Here is a 17250-nt window from a genome sequence, read left to right as displayed (position 1 = left end):
ATATAGCATGTATTATCACACATGTAGGATGTACCTTAACAATGTAAGAAATACATGTATTAAGAATTACATGTACATCATCATCAATTTAGCACTTTTGGCACATCTGTATTATAATGCTCCTTTAACACATTAATTTTATTGTGATGGATTTGTATAATATGTTATATTACATGATTTATAGACTTCATAATGACTATGCAAAGTGATGTGCCTATTTTTCTTTATTATAAGTTAAACTAATGTAGTTATACTACGAAACAGTCGGTGTGTGTGTTGCACTCCCGAAACAGAAAGGACTCCGTCTTCGTTTTTGTCAACTTTAATTGCCCCACGCAACACGTTTTTCTTTTTCTGATTGTTCTCTCTGGAGCAGCCGGGCATGAACACGCAGATCAAAACCATCACACACTCTAGCCTTCTTCTTCTTCTTCTTCTTCTCTGAAACTCCCGCCACTTCTTCTTCTTCTTCTATTGAGTTTTCTGGCAGTTTACATCCTGTGTGCATTACCGCCATCAACTGGACGGAGATGTAACTCAGAAATATAATGCCTATATATCTTTATATCTTCATGAAACTAAATTCTATCTATACTTACACACACGCACATACACACACTAAATTCTCCCAGCTAATTCTGTTTCTTTTAAAATATTTAATAAGTGCTTTAATTATCTTATCTGATTGATGCTTCCCTAATAAATCAGCCATCTTTATTGAACTCCCCATTACACTTTCCAGTTCTTTCCTCTCTTTTATATATTTGCTACAATAGATCAACACATGTTCTACTCCTTCGATTTCTCCACAATAACAACAATTACCCGTTGGATGTTTCCCTATTATTTTTAGACCTGCATTTAAACTGGTATGCCCAATCCTTAACCTGTTTACCTCCCGCCACTAACACTGACGTAGTGCCCAGATCAGATATGCGTAAACAATAGTAACTAGATGCGATGTTCTAAATAACAGCATTGACCAAAAAAAATAACGGTCGCATGGAACAAATCAATAACACAGCGACCAAATATTATATATCTAAATAAAATATGTTCAGGGTGCAACATGTGTCAAAGTGAAGAATTTATCTTTATTTTAAAAGTCTTAAGTCCCCCTGAAAATGAGAACATCATCGTTGTTCGGTGCTGCAGTGCACAGATTGTTTACATTGTGACCAGTCTAACTAGGGAGTACCAATATGGCGGCCGATGGCTTCACTTCAACCCTGTACTACCGTAACCTGACAACAGCCAGATGCATGTCTCGCTCCGCCCAGCTCCACTCATATGTGAGCGGAGCTAGGCGGAGTGAGACATGCATCTGGCTGTTGTCAGGTTAGTACTACCGATCAGCAATTCAATGAATAGCTAGAGATAAATGATTGGAACATGTGCAAGAATCTCTAGGCGCTTCATTTGCTCTATTCTGCCATCTAGTGGACAATAAATGTAAAACATGCCGTCTGATTTTTATGACACTATGGCTTTGGAGTTTGAAGCATTGAATGAATTAATCAATGATGGTTTTGATACTTATACATGAATTATGAACTTTTATATGATGTCAAGAAAAGGACCTTCAAAAATATATGGCTTTATAAGACATAAGGAGTATGAGTGAAAGCGCTTTATAAATAAAGTATTTAATTAGTCTGTCTTTATGATACAATGAAATAGTAAGTATTTTATTCCTTTTTATTTAAAAATAACTTGTCCACAGTGTTCGGATGCAAGAGGTTTCTTTAAAAAAAAAATATTATTTCACCTGCTTTAAAAAAACCTCATATTTTCATACTTGATAACCATTATGAACTGAAAATGCATTACTGTGCTTTTCCATGACCCTACCGATCCCAGCTTTCATATAATAAAATAAGAAAAAATAAATAAATAAAAAAATTTGTTATATACTCTCTCATGGCTCTTATCTGCATTTTTCCCTGAGTCCATTCAACTAAACATATGAATGAATAAAGTAAAATACAAAAATCTATGGTGCACAGACAAAAGAAAAATAAAATAAAATCTAAAATGTATCCATTTTTTAATATAATTTCAACATCATAAAAAATACTGTTCGATAGATGGTTGACTTTTAGCTGTAAGTTAGCTATACTAGATCTTTATTTAAGGCTTTATATCTGAGAGTTTTAAATTCTATTTTATTTTGGATTTAAGAGGAATCCAATGAAGAGAAGATAACATTGGAGAAATATGATCTTGCTTTTAAATTTCATCAGAACTCTGGTTTGCAGTATTCAGGATCAACTAATGGCTTTTAACCAGTTTGTGGATTTCCTGATAGTAAAGAACTACAATAGTCCAGGCTTGAAGCAACTTAACCTTTTAGAGCAGGAGTCTTCAACGTTTTCGAGGCCAAGGACCCCCAAACTGATTGCGAGATGGAGTGGGGACCCACTAATTATATATATTGTATGAAATTGTGTTCTATCAAACTGGTCCTATAGTCACTTTATTACATATGGAGTCATATAACTAAAGTCATTTCTCCCTGGGATTATAAAAGCATTTCTGATTCTGATTGATGGGACAGGTGTTGTGAATGAAACGGTGCCCAGGTTTGAAAGAGCTCCTGTGTGTCGCTGAATGTGTGCATTGATGACTGAAAGACATCTTCTGCTTTCATTTATCTGTTCACTACAGTGTGTTGAATTCATGTTAATGTGTATTTAAAGACATTTTAATTAATGCAAAGAATTGCAGGAGGGAATATAAAAAAAAGTAATCAACCAAGACTTTTGCGACCCCCTAGGGGTCGCGGACCCCCTGTTGAAGACGTCTGTTTTAGAGCATTTAAAAATGCATGTCCAGACATCATCCCAGCATGTCTGGACAAGATATTTCCATGTTCTGCAATAATCCAGAGATCAAATAAGGACAATTTAGAAATCCATTTGATATTTGATTTAGATAACAAATCCTGATTAAACATAACACCCAGATTTTTAATGTTATCAGAGGCCAAATATACCATACAAAGGACAAAGTAGTTTCTATTTCAGAGTATGGTCCAAACACAATAACTTCTGTCTTGTTTGAATTCAAAAGCAAAACCACATTTATTTAAAACCCTGAAGTCTTCCTGACAGTTTAACCAGGATTCATGGTGAAATATAACAGCATCATTAACGTCATAGACATTCAGTGCAATCATTCTGTTACTAGAACTTAAAACAAGTTAGTCTTTTAGCTGCCAATCTGCACAGAGATGGCAACTTTTCTTTTTTTAGCTGATGTCTAGGTTGGGAAATATTTTATTTATTTTTTCTAGCTTCAAGAGGTCTCAGACCGTTAATCTTCAGAAGGGGCATAATATGGGAAACTCATGAACAGGGCGGTACCCAGAAGGTGTTTTCTTGCTGACTGGAAGAAAATACATATAGTGTTAAATGTATTATTTCGTCATATAAATACCCATAGCTGACTCTATTAAAAAAAAACTATAGGACCCTTAAAAGTAATACCGCAGCGCTGCCTTTGATAAAAAAAACTAAAGCTGTACAAACTATTTTATACTGCTGACTTTTTTTAACCTAAAGCTTATAGGTTAAAAAAAGGGATTGGCAGTCTAGTGGTTAGGGCATCGTGCTTGGAATACAAAAGGTTCTGAGACCCACTCCCACAGACTGCCACTCATGGTCCCTGAAAAAGACCTTTAACCCCCATGCTGCTCCCCTGGGCTCTGCACAATGGCAGCCCACTGCTCCCCAAGGGGATGGGTTAGATGCACAGAGTTAATTTTGTTGCTCTGTGCTTGTGATACTGTAACTAAATTCAATAAAGTTGAATTCTTCTTCCTTTTAACTATATAATAAAACTTAAGGATTGAAAGAAAAAGCAACAAACAAAGCTGGTAGCCAAAGCAACCGACATTACTGAATACCTTTATTTTACTTACAGAGTTGAACGTTTATTCCAGGTTTCCTAACAGTGAACACATTCACGAAGCACAGCTACCAGAAACTACAAACAGTCCAGGATGTCAAATGTACACATGGTTTTAGAGAGGGAAACATCCGGCACCGGCTGCAGCGCGTTTCCACCAGTATCACCACAGCTGCGCTCAGAACAGATTGTTTCTTCTTCTTGTTGTTTGTTTATGAACCTTTAAAACGGCACAATTAACTCTAGTGCTGATGATTATCTATAATGTCTGGGTCGCAGCTTTCTGCTTAGAGAGAAACAAGGAGACTGGAGCGATGATGACGTTTGCTTTTGTCAGCCAGATGGATGGGTAGTGCAGCTCCCAAAGTCACACACAGTCCAGCAAGTCTGGGATTTTTCTAGTTCTCCAAGTCTGTACTTGTCAGTTATTTTTCAGCCTTCTGTGCAGGATTGTAGCTGATGGAGAAACTGTACAAACCATTCATACAAGCTGCAGGACAAAGGGAATGCATCATCACAACAGAATTATCACTTTTTTTTTTTTTTTTTTTACATTTTCTACTGGTTTAACAGTGAGAGAACACAAAAATCCTGTATGGTGACAGCATGTGCAAGTCATTCACATAATGAGTTAGTCAGATAAGGCTTCTCTACAATGTGCAGCTAAAATCATGACACGCTTGTTGAACATTGACATTCAAATGGTAAACTAAGTCCTTCATTACCGTCCGCTCCAAACAACAGATAACTACTGTTGGCACAAGCCAATAAACACAGACTGAACGATGAAATATGGTCCCAGTGAGAGCAGGAGGCTGGGAGATAACGCCACTGAGGATGCACCAATCTGACGTTTTAAGGCCAACATTTGGGATCTTTCTTCTAAGCATTTTATCTAATAAAATATTGTTTTTTTTAATGCATCAAAGCAAAACCCCACCCCTAATTCATTTCTCTCAAGATAAAAAATTGCATTAAAGTAAATGCTGTTGATGGATGCATTTATTTATGCTTCAAAATTGTGGTAGTTTAGGGTTTTGATGCGTTTATTATCACTGATTAGGAAGGCCGTGATACATGAGCCGTTTGATTGGTGCATCTCTAAATGTCACTCCCTCTTTAATCAAGACAAACCTTATAAATAATCTGGTTTACTTAGCTTTCTCCACCTTTTTGTGTCCATTTTAAAAGAAATAAATTCCAGTTCCAACAAAGAAATAAATCCTTCAAACATAAACAGTATCTGATAAAGCCTGGGTTTTTGGTGTAATAGTGATCAGAGGAGAACAGGCTCATTTTAAATACTAAGTGCACAACAGGAAGAAAGATCAAAGTGCAGAACAGAAGGCAGAAAAGACAGAGCTGAGGAAGACAAAAAGTCTTTGTCACAACATGGGCAGATTTCCTGGGACTAGTCTACTCTCATGCAGACTCATTTTTTAATCTGGTGATGTCTTTAAAGCCAAATCAATGCTGTTTACACCAATGAACAAAGCCTGAAATTCACCTTTAAAATGCTTGAGAGTCAGGGGGATTTATACATTTATTAGTTAATCTTACGCTGTGCTAATCAAACTTCAAATACGTCACTTTCATTTTCCACCTTTTGTCTTCCTAGCTGTTGTTTCAGCTACTGTCTCTTGCTCTTTCCTTGCTTGCTCTCTTTTTCTCTCTTTACTGTAGGGTAAAAGTAAGAACATACCGTTTAGGATGGAAAACATTCTAGGGAGGAAACTTTAAAGTTACCTTCCCTGCTTTATATATTCTTACCTCAGATAAATGCATCCAATGCAAAATTTTGTTTTGGCCATTTTGTTTTCTGAGATCACTGGGTCTGGCACTGGTTTTGATTTGTGTATTTTTTTTTTCAAAGTCGGTTCCTTTGTTGATACGACCCTAGATTTGCGTTTTAGCCAGCGATCTTTATTTGGAATATTTTATAAGTAAAACATTAAACATTAAAACCAATGTGCTCTAAAGCTACATTCACACCGGAGGCAAAGTCTATGGAGGACAGCGTCTAGGGGTCCAGCTGCACATTTCGAGCTTTCTGGCGTCCAGCGTTCAGACATCGGAGCATCCGAGTCTCTGAGCATCCGACGCTGGAGTTCAGCAAATTGAACTTTTGCCGCTGGACGTCGGAACATCAACCAATCAGAAAAGCTCCAGGAGTTTTTTGGGGGAGACAGACAGTCCCTGCAAGCTGTCATCACTTCTGCAGACATTCTGCATAAATATCAATGGAGGTAAACTCCAAAGGTAAAAACAAAAACAAGCTGGAAAATTTTTTATGAACTGAAAAAAAGTTTATAAATACCCAAATTAACTAGAAATGTTAAAACCTGCTGACGAAAAATATTAGATTGTATATTCTGTAATATATTTTTTTACCGCAACTCTACTCACCTCCATCCGCTTCTAAAACGTCCATGTTAGTAGCAAAACATCCCCATGATTTTTTAAAACAGAGATTTTCCCGAATTATAAAAAATGGATTTGCGGGAATGGATCAGAGAATGCGACAATCCTGCAGTGAATTTCAGACCATGATGAAGTTCCAAAACTTTAATGCCAAATTGTTTCTACAATGCTAGGCTAAAGTAACAAATATGTCAAGATATCTGAAGCAAAGCCAATGGATAGGAGCTGAGACAGCAGTTAAAACTAGATCGCTTCCATATCTGGTGGCTTTTGGTGACAAATGCCCATGTTGTGTTACAAAAACAGGAAGGCAAAGGTGGGACATAAGCAGAACAGATCTGGAGCAATTTCTGCAAAAACATAGAAAAAAAAATCTCTTCCATTCATTCTGCTTAGTAATACATGGCTTTGTAATACAAACAATTGCAAACATGGCAATACTGAAATAAATAAGCACAGAAAGATAACGGAACATTTTCCAAGGCCCTGACCAGAAGAAAGTAATGAGAAACTACTAAGCTAGGTGTACGGTTGTGCGCACAGATCTGTGCTTTTCCTGCAATGTTTGTGAATGTGGTCTACGGAGGTCCAACATGGACACAATAAAGATAATAAGTCACTGAACTCATCGGTTCTCGTTTCTCAAAAGAAAGAAAAAATATTGATATTAAATATATTAAACATGCCAATTCCTAGTTGTTTTTAATTTTTGAAAAACATTCAATTATTTCACTTTATTAGTGATTTCATGGTTGTTTCTGCAGATTTTTTTTCTACTTAAAATCCAGTGAGCAAAGCAAGTACTGCCCTGAATAATAATAATTAACAAATAATTAAGAAATTTCACTTTTAATAATCTGATTTTGCATTTTGTAGCAATTGGGAAAAACCTAAGAATGAATGAATTATCTCTAAAATATATAACCTTTTTAAATAACCTTTTTATTTACATTGTGGCCCCTCAGGCCCTCCGTAGATAACTGTCCATGGTTTATTTCCTTGGTTCTGGTCAAAGCTGTAAACAGTAGACCTCATCGTAGCCTTAATGGGTTCTCTATAGACGCTCCTCTGCCAGAAACACATTAAATATCTACGTTCAAGACATAACGCTTTAAAATCAGTGCTGTACCCTTAAACTATATAACATACCAGTTATGACATAAATATTCTGTCTGTCAGTGAAGCTAACGTTAAGCCGTTTAGCTTGTCCTGATGGTCTGTTTTATTTTTGTTCTGAAATGCCAGTAATCCTAAAAAACAAAAGGGGAGGCTGGCAACAAAAGTTCAATAAATAAAATACAGGATATATATATATATATATATATTATTTATTTTCATAAAGATTTATTTATGCTTAAAATAACATATTACTGTCTTGGCCTGACTCTGGTGCTCAGAGGCGGATTAAAACCGGTAAAACTCACCTGTTTTTGCATCATCGTGTCACAGTAATTGATGACTTGCTAAATATCTCATTGCTGAAAGATAGCTACCTTAATGATGAGAGGAAACACAGAGGAAGGATCAGGGCTGAGATGGATGCTGATGCAGATTAACTGACTGGATCTTATGGCTTCTTTAGCGGCAGATGTTTCTACAAGCGTTTAACAGAGCCTATGGGGGCGAGCAGTGTGCTGGAGAAGGTAACGCTTATCTAGAAAGTGATAAAGATGTGTGAGCACTTCAGCTTTTGGACAGAAATGTTTATTCATATTGTATCAGAGCACTATAAAAGAAAATGTGGACGATCTTATAGGTGGCAGCTGCAGGGATTGGGCTTAGCTTAGACTCTGGTGAGGAAGCCCAGGTTCAGAGAGGTGGGGATCTGGATGGTTTCCAGGGCGAGGGAGGATGGGTTAAACGGGAAGGTGACAGGGTAAATCATTTTGGTGTCCATTAAGAGCTGAGGACTCTCACAGCGGTCTCGCAAACGGGTCTGAAAGAGAAGAAGAGTTTACAGATCAGTAATTACAAGAAGAGAAACTTTGTCTAAAATGAACATAAAATCTCTGACAGGAAACGCTTCACGTGCATTAATCTCCTCTCACATCCATTCCCTTTATCATTAGAACATCATCTTTCCATAAGCATGGATTACCTGGATGGTTCGTATGAAAGCCACAGAAACTCTCTCCTCAAACTCATTAACGGGAGTGTACAGGTTCAAGACCTTCACAATCTGGAAGAGAAGTCATTTTTAGAGCAGGGCTGTTTATGGTTGTGATTTTTTCCAAGATGCTGCTGAGCTTACCTGAGCAGTGGTGAGAGCGTGACACATGGTGCAGATGGCCTCTGCGTCTTCGTCCGTCTTCTTCTTCACTTGCAGCAGCTGAGCAGCCTGGATCAGAGGCTCCAGGGTCTCTTTGGCTCCGCAGTTCATCAAGCCTTTGTCTCTTAGCCACTCCTCCAGCTGGCTCACGTTGTACCTGCAGGTATGCGTGATCAGCTCTGCTCCTACGTTAAGATGAACCAAACCCTGCAGCCAGCGTCTCCTACCTGATCTGCATGCCTTTGCTCCAGGAGCACATGTCCTTGCGCAGCAGCAGGTTGTTTAGGGTGACGGCACCGATGATGTAGAACAGCTGCTTCACCACCTGCTTGATGAGCTCGGGGTCGGTGCCGTGCTGACACATGGTGGAGTGGAAGGCGCTGAGCTGCCGCACAATGGAGTCCAGGGTGTAGGTGCCTTCGTCGGCGATACTGGACGTTCGCTTACGGAGGCCTGTGGGCTTCACTCCGGACACGCCCTGAATGGTCTCATGTTCCAGCATCCCACATACTGAAAGGAAAAACAAAAAGCCCTTGAACTATGTGATATTCTGGACATTAAAACTACAAACTGCTGTGTTTCTGACTTGCATCTGAGTAAATGAAAATGGAAAGTGTTTTTTATTTTCAAGTATTTCACAGATTCTCCATCGATTTAGACCCAGACTTTACTTAGGTCGTTCTACTGCACTGATATTCCTGAATTGAACCATTTCCTCAATGTTTACAATTTGATATTTTGCAGCCTCCCAAATTTTCTTCCAGCCTCCATTTCTCTCCCTTCATTTATCCATCAGCTTCCCCATCTCTGCAGAAGAAAAACATCCTGTAAATGTGATATTAGGAGTAGAATCTACCCACCTATCATTGGCTGGAGGATGTTCTCCATGCATTTAACCAGCTGCTGGTAGATCTGAATGGCCAGGTCACTGATCACCTGCCTGTACTCTGCCAGGTCAAAGTTGGACAGACAATGCTCATTCTGCCTCACCGAGTTGTGCTTCATAAAAGCCTGGGGGACAAACACAAAGCAGCCTTAAAAAAAGAACAAAAGCAGCACTATTCCCACTTCAGATAATCAGGAAATAAGGTTAGTAATAAGAAATAAGGAAAGTAATGTTAAGTGTATATATAAAACCTTTTTAACAAGCGAATGTAGCAGGAAATTTGAATTATTCTCTGAATATTCATGCTGTTTATTCCTTCTCTGATTGTTTATTCGGTTTATGTACATTAATGAATACCTGAATGTTTGTGAGGTTATCTTCCATCTATAAACATTCAGAGGCAAGAAAGAAATAATCTAACCAGAAACAAAAGGACATAATGGAGCATTAATTCCCATATAAGAGCAGGCAGAGGCTGAGGCTTCATCAAGGCCAAATGCTGGGTTAATATATTGGGCTTTTAATTAGAGAAGCATGATGCGATTAGAATGACTGTGATCACGGATCAGTGGGTCAGAGAAAGCACAACAAGAAAGATGGCAACAACTTTTGAACAGTTCTAGCTTGATTCATCTTTGGAATCAGTTTTGGAAGGGTTAGACTTGGGGTTTTCGTTGAAACGTGAGCAGGAAGAGGCTCTACGCTCATTCATTTTTAAGAAGGACGTATTTGCCGTTTTACCGACAGGCTGTTTGTTCACACTCCCCCCTCCAGCTTTCTGTCACTCTTACTAAGTCAGTTGTGTCAACAATCTTCTGATATCTCATTCATCGGGGCCAGACTAAATTACACATTTAATCTCACATTTAGTCTGGTTTATCAGGCTAGGATAAATACTCATTTTGTTGTTCATTTACCAGCCAGAGTTCTGACTTTGAATCTGAAAGGGAATGGAGGGAGGGTTTGCTGAGTGATTTAGCTAAAAATCGTATTAAAAGTGTGATGTGGTCTTCATTTTCCTCTGCACTAATCAGAGCTCCGTTGGCCTTGTATGACCTCTTATCCAACATTCTGGGACTTAAGTTCTTACTTCTAGCTGCCATAAATCTATCTGCCCACTAGTTGCAGTTCACTCTTTCATTTTTCATTAAATGTAACAAAACCAAAAGTTAAGAACCTCTGAAATTTGGAAATTGTATTTTTTTTATAAGTTGAAAATACATTGTAAATGCATTTATTTCTCCATCCATGGGAGCCCAAGATTAGGGTGATGGCATGCATGCTTTCCATTCTGGAAGACAGGGAGCTCATTATAAATTGTCACAAACATGGATAATAAATCGTTGTTTTATTATCTTCAGCTTCTTCGTTATCAGTTTGAGACTCTTATAAGAAGCGATAGTTCCTTCTTATTTTACCACCTAAAGAGAAAGTAGACGAGGCCATAGTTGGATGTGCCTGAGAGAACGAAGCGTCTTTGAAAGCATCAGTGTTGTCGTGTTTTTGTGCACAGGTGTGCTGCTGTCACCTGCTCTCCGCTGTATTGTTTCAGACAGTGCAGGAAGCGGCAGGTGTTGGCCAACCAGAACGAGACCGTCTCAAAGTCATCTCCACGTTTCTGAGAGAAGATAGAACCATATCAATCTGCTCCTACTAACAAACCATTCTATTCTCATAAATCTATGTCCTGAATTCAATAAACTAACCTTGAGGATCTTCTTGATACTGTTAATGGTTGACGTGAGCAGAGTGCGAACTTTCTGGTCATCGTTGACGTAGTCTGCGTGTCTCAGACACATGAACAGGATGTAGGCTGGCAGACCTGGGATCAGATTTACAGCCACGCCGCGAGGTTTCAGCTCTGGGAAGACAAAACATTTTTAGAGATCCTGCAACCTTTCATAATGAACTTGCTCCTATATCATCAAACATATTAGCTCAGGAAGCGTGGGGACTGGAGGCAGAATCCAGGGAAACTCAGAGAAGTATAATCTGCCTTAAAAAAAAAAAAAAATCTCCTTTCATACCCAGAATTAGGTTCTTAACCAGCTTCATTTCATCCTCCTTCTTGTACTCCAACATTCCCTGGAAGTCCTTCTCCCTGCGGGGAATGTTCACAGGATGGATGGGCTCCTCCACCATCTGTCCCGGAGACGTCTGTCCTTCCGTTTGACCCGCTGGGAAACACATTTCACAACACATTTAGCTAAATCTCATTCATATGAACTAAAAGGTCTGTTTTTTTTCCTGGTCAGTGAACACATCAGCAGGAAGTAGCATTAATGCTTAACTGTAAAAGATGATATGATGAAAAAAAAAATGACTCTGAGATGGACGTTTTCAGCATCAGTGAGGTGTGAGGAACAAAACCTAAAAGTCACTCCTTTCTCAGGTTTTATTTTTTTTTATCTTGTGCCAGATTTTCTAAGTGAAAAGAAATCAATAATTTTTCACTTGGGGGAAGCTGTAGCTGACCTGGGAGAAGTTTCTTGGGTTGGAAATGACTACAGGGTTCCTACAGCATAAGGCAAGTTAAATTCAAGACTTTTTAAGACTTTTTAATGCCACTTGAAATAAAAATGTAAAACCAAATTCACAAGAAACACAAGAAAAACCTGCTTGCGACAACTTAACCCAAAAGTTTATTTCAACATAACCCACTGCACTAATGTTTCAGATTTTGAAAAGCTTCCCATACAGGAAGAAAGCTAAAAACACACAAATGACAGATATATTTTAACAATTATTTAACTGAATTCACAAACTTTGTTTTAGCAGGGAACAAAACAAATCAGTTTTAAAGCCACAACATAACCAGTGCTAAGTCTTTTTTGCAGCTATTTTTCTTTGTATCATTTTCTTCGTATGTTTGTTTTGGTGATAAGTGGAGGTGTTGCAGAGACAAGGGTGGAACAAAACTGAGAAATACTGGCTGTTTCTCGGTAACTCGATTTTGACGCTGTATTTCGCGCTCCGCATGTGCAACTCCACTGCCTTAATTCCCATCGTTCTGAGCTTGAATGACTTCTTCCACAAAATCCACTGTGCCTCCTGTATGTTCCCTGGTTTTAGCCATGGAGAAAACTCTTGGCTGGAGAGACAATTTCCGTTACATTTACACTTGCTCATATTTTCCAGACAAAGGTCAATTTTAATCTTTTATTTAGATTACAAAAATAAATCGTAATAAAAATGATCCTATTTATGATGTTTTAGAAATTAAGACCTACGACAGACTGATTTAAGACATTTTAATACCAATTAAGACCTTAGTTTTATTTTGAAGAATTCAATGCCTTTTTAGACTTTTTAAGGACCCGCGGGAACCCTGGACTAACATAATCCCTGCGTTAAGGTAGAAATCTACGTAAAAACATAAAGAAGGTGAGAAAAATAGTTGATTATTCTGGTCTTGTTTGAAATGAGTGAAAGCATATTTTACAGTGATTAATTTCACAGATTAATGCTGTTTATGGATTTGAACCTTTTTTGGGCTGAGAACAGTCACCATTTAAAAAACAAATCAAAAACCAATTCCACCGATCGTCTATCACAGTCCAAAGGTCCCGTACCGCCCATCTCTCCGATCCTCTTGGAATAAACCTTCAGCTGCTTCTTGAGTTTGCGAATGGTTCGATCCTGCTTCTCCAGCTGCTCCATCAGATCCTAAAACACAGCGAGAGAAGAAGAGGAGAGAAGAGTGAGGCCTGACTTGAAGGGAATCACAATAACGTCACCCTTAAGTGGTAAACAAGAAAGAGAGAGAGAGACCAAAAACAAAGGCAAGTGGGTCAGAGTTAGAGCTGCGGTGCTGATTATTGCTTCAGAGGAGGAAAGGCTGTGGGACTCTAGCTGTTACAGAGAAGAGTGTGCAGAGTTAAAGCCAAGGTGGAGCTGTTGCTCAGATTACGCCTATCTGGATTAATGCGCTCTCTGACACGCATGCAAGCACACACAGACTCTACATACAACCATCCGTCGTAAAATGATGACTCGAGCCTCTCTGGATGCGGTAGGGTCGTCGGCCATGAGTTCCTGTCAGGTGACAACATCCACACAGTGAACCTGTGCTGTCGTTTAGCTTCTTTATGTGTGGCCCAGAATAAAAGTCACGATACGCTATAGTAAAAGACGGTTAATGTGGGTAAAATCACACCGTCCCATTATTAAAGTTTTAAAATCACCATTACAGCTGGAAGAGAATAACACGTCCCAGCTGGTAAAGTGCTTCGATTAAACACGTCTGACTGCTTATCTGCTCATCATGAGTGCTTGGGAGCGTACCAGGTTCTCGTTGGTGAGCCGGGTGATCTCATGCTGCAGGCTGGCTTCGATTCGGGCCTCCGGAGGCAGCTGGAGGTTTTGGGCCAGCAGCTGCTGCTGCCGGTTGTTCTCCTCTTTCACGTTCTGCAGCTCGCCGCGCAGCGACTCCACCTCGCTGTCATACGTTCGCCGCTGGGTCTGAAGCTGCTGCTCCAGTAACCTGTAGAGGAGGAAGGAGAAAGAAAATGATCTCAGACACACAAAGAGAGTTTGATTCGAAGGAGGTGATGCAGGCTGGCAGCGGCATGCCGTGAAGAGACTCGGACAGTTCAATGGTTCTGAGGAGGCTTTTAGCTTTAGTCCTTTGGAGGCATTCAGGTAAAAAAAGGTAGAAAAATCTGACAGAGATCAGAGTTTTTAATTCAGCAGATAGTCTAGCATGCAACAGCTGCATTTGTATCTAAAATCAACAGAAACCAAAGAAGAAAATCTAGTAAAATGTACCATAAATGCACCAGGGAGCGTTATCACAGATCCTTCCTCCCAGCAGCTGGAAGACTTTATAACCACCACTGTTCCCAATAACCTCACTAAATTGTTATATTCATGCTGATTATTGATTTTCTTTTATCCAGATACAGAGCATTTATATTGTAAAAAAAAAACTGTAAAGTACAATAAGTCATTACTTAACAACATAGATACCAAAATAATTAAATGATCAATATTACCTGATTAACATTTACAGCACTTGCTCTTTTATATGTACAGATTTTATTTTGATAGCTGGGAAAAATATCGTATTGTAATCAAAGTACTGTGATACGTTTCGTATGGCAACACATTACTCACCCCAATGTAACACCACAATTTACTGTTTGTGGGACAATAAATGGATTTTCTATTCTATTTTACTCTAAAAAAACAAAAAACTCTTAGCTTGTGAGCTTTTTCTGAGCCTGCATCTCTAGCATGCCTACAGCTAATCTGCAGAATAGGAGGACATTTATTTGCACTTATTCAGGACAAATCAAACAGCAGGACATCTCTACAGCATCACAGCTGAATTAGTATGTAGTGCATCTGTTCAATGAAGAATTATTCACACAGTTAATAATAAAAAAGAAAATAAATGTTAGAAACCAAGAAGACTTGTGGTTTTCTTTAAAACCATCTTAACTAGAACATGTTAAACATGGGAAAAAGGCAAATATATTTTGTCACTTATTTAAGGAAGTGAAACATGGATTTTAGAAATAAAAAAAAAAGTATAACATTTAAATATTTGATTGATTATAGCAAAATGCGCCTGAGAAAATTAAATTATTGTGGAAAAGTAAAATGATCTTAAATGAATCCTCCAAATTTGAGTTAATTCACTTAAAACATCTGCAAAGCCTTCCTGGCTCTAATCTTAGGCTACGCTAAAGCTGCAGGTCTTTATGCTTGGCTCAATTTTTTTTTCTAGTATTTGATCTTTTTGGGTTGTTTTTTCATCTTACCAATTAAATATGAATCCTGCGTTATTGGTTCAGGACATCAAAGCGACCTGCATGCCTTACATAGCAGCACATTGTTTAGAGAAGTAATAATTGATCTGACTGTCACTAGATTTGTTTAATGAAGCTTATTTTTTTAAACAAAAGAAAAACCTAATAATAGATGCTTGTGCCTTTGTTCTTATTAATAAACTCTGCTGCTGCAGCGTAGGAGTCTGGATAATGATGTAAAAGTTGGATAAAATGCAGCGTTCAGACTGCAGAGGCTTTATTCCATATGTGAAAGTGGATCACTCAAAACACTGTGATAAAGTCACATATAGGTGCAAAGATTGGAATTGTGAAAAGGACAGCATCCTCTACAAGGAGGCTAAAAGTATCATTAAGAAAAGGTGATTATTAAAATACTTCTGAGGTAAAAAAAAAAAAAGTGGTAGAAAGAGGTATACCAACAACAGGGATGAATGTAGATGAGAATTCCTTCTAAAGGATGATTTGATGAACTATTTAATGCAAATGGAGCCTAAACTAATTAATAAAGCTTAGAGATTAACACTCTTTTAAAGAGCCAGACTTTTCTGTTTCAAACACCCTTAATTATTTATCATTTGTAATATTCTAAGTCTCTGAATTTGAACCTAAATTAAAGGTAATAAAGGCTTTCCTGAGCTATCTCTATAGTTATGCCACTATAGGCTTAGACTTCTGGAGGGCATAGGGACCCCTATTTCATCATTCTGCTTCATTCTATCTCTATTCTCCCACTCTGCAGAATCTGTTAGTTCAACCTCTAACACTATGCTCTGCTTTCTCTCATAGTAGCTCCATCTGGTATTTTCCTGATTGGCTGTGACTCCATCCTGGAGAGAAATATCAGCTGTGCTGCTTTTTTTTAAAAATGATTTTGGACATCGACCTGTTTTTCAGTGTAGTCCTGTTTCTCTTATTTTGATTAACTGGATGTGCTCTCTTCAACCTCTGACATGGGAGCTGACTCAGAGCTTGTCTGCCTGGCTGTGTGTTTCCTAGACAGGGTCGCCTTTTACAGTTACATCTGTATCTCTGCTTCTGTCTCCTTGAACCACAGTCGGCCTCAGCAGATGGCCGCTCACACTGAGTCTGGTTCTGCTGGAGGTTTCTTCCTATTAAAAGGGAGTTTTTCCTCTCCACTGTTCTTAGTGTGAGGGATTGTATTTGAGTCAATGAGTCGATGCAATCAACTGGTTTTCCTTAGATAGAAAACTTGGAATCAATCTGACTGGATTATCTGGTGAACTGTAAAGTGCCTTGAGATGACATGTGTTGTGAATTGGCGCTATATAAATAAACTGAATTTAATTTAATTAAATACTCTGTACATGAGTATAATATATTAAATCTGCTTTCCTGATTATTGGAGGTATACCCCTAGCATAAAAAGGTCCAGATTACAGATTACAGTGAGGATTAGTAACAGAATGAAAACTCTTTAACCTCCAGTAGAAATGAGGTTCTGATGTGAAAGCAGAATGAAACACAGAGAGAAGATAAAGAGAGCACTCGTTCTATCCCGGACTAAAACCAAACACATCATGCTCTGAAGACACCATGTGCTTGAGCCCCAGTTACACCTGATGGTTTCCTTTAAGCCCTGATTAACCAGCCAGAGCTCCCCGTCCTCATTCAGTTTATGTAGGTCTGGAGCAGCGGATCTGACCAACACACAGCACAGAGGGACATGAATGACAGGAAGAAAAGAGGGACAGCCGACACAGCTGGAAAACAACATGAATGATATGAAAAAATGAAATCTATCATCTGATCTAAGATGTCTGTATAGAAACAACCTAAAATATATTTATATAGTGCAAAAATACACTGGACTAACACTGGAACAGGTCTACTGATTAAAAATGTAGTAAAATAATAAATATGTACAAATGAAAACATTTAGTTTAGAATGACTCTCTCTGGTTAGTTTTGATCAATCAATTAATTATCTGCTGCTTAAGGCCCCGTCCACA

The 17250-nt window shown here is 38.4% G+C and overlaps 1 protein-coding gene across 11 annotated transcripts in view; it reads right to left on the bottom strand.

Annotated features, from left to right (window-relative positions):
- Positions 1 to 4441: 4441 nt before the first annotated feature.
- The window catches only part of LOC107099439 (unconventional myosin-Va-like), an 83369-nt gene continuing 70560 nt past the window's right edge, over positions 4442 to 17250 (bottom strand). For 4 of the 11 annotated variants that reach the window (XM_015397548.1, XM_015397546.1, XM_015397549.1 and 1 more), the window contains 12 exons: positions 16858 to 16938; positions 13770 to 13968; positions 13455 to 13520; positions 13058 to 13151; positions 11513 to 11662; positions 11192 to 11346; positions 11014 to 11103; positions 9460 to 9610; positions 8827 to 9109; positions 8582 to 8756; positions 8429 to 8509; positions 4442 to 8266 (listed from right to left, as the gene is read on the bottom strand). In XM_015397548.1, coding sequence (XP_015253034.1) covers positions 8114 to 8266; positions 8429 to 8509; positions 8582 to 8756; positions 8827 to 9109; positions 9460 to 9610; positions 11014 to 11103; positions 11192 to 11346; positions 11513 to 11662; positions 13058 to 13151; positions 13455 to 13520; positions 13770 to 13968; positions 16858 to 16938 — 1678 coding nt within the window. In that variant the 3' untranslated portion in view covers positions 4442 to 8113. The remainder of the gene's footprint in view (positions 8267 to 8428; positions 8510 to 8581; positions 8757 to 8826; positions 9110 to 9459; positions 9611 to 11013; positions 11104 to 11191; positions 11347 to 11512; positions 11663 to 13057; positions 13152 to 13454; positions 13521 to 13769; positions 13969 to 16857; positions 16939 to 17250) is intronic. The other 7 variants (XM_015397553.1, XM_015397555.1, XM_015397557.1 and 4 more) reach the window with 3 other exon arrangements.

The sequence above is a fragment of the Cyprinodon variegatus genome, unplaced genomic scaffold (assembly GCF_000732505.1).
Source record: "Cyprinodon variegatus isolate N-32 unplaced genomic scaffold, C_variegatus-1.0 Scaffold870, whole genome shotgun sequence".
In the NCBI taxonomy this organism is placed as follows: domain Eukaryota; kingdom Metazoa; phylum Chordata; class Actinopteri; order Cyprinodontiformes; family Cyprinodontidae; genus Cyprinodon; species Cyprinodon variegatus.
The sequence above is the reverse complement of the archived record's forward strand: the minus strand, read 5'-3'. Positions and strand labels throughout refer to the sequence as shown.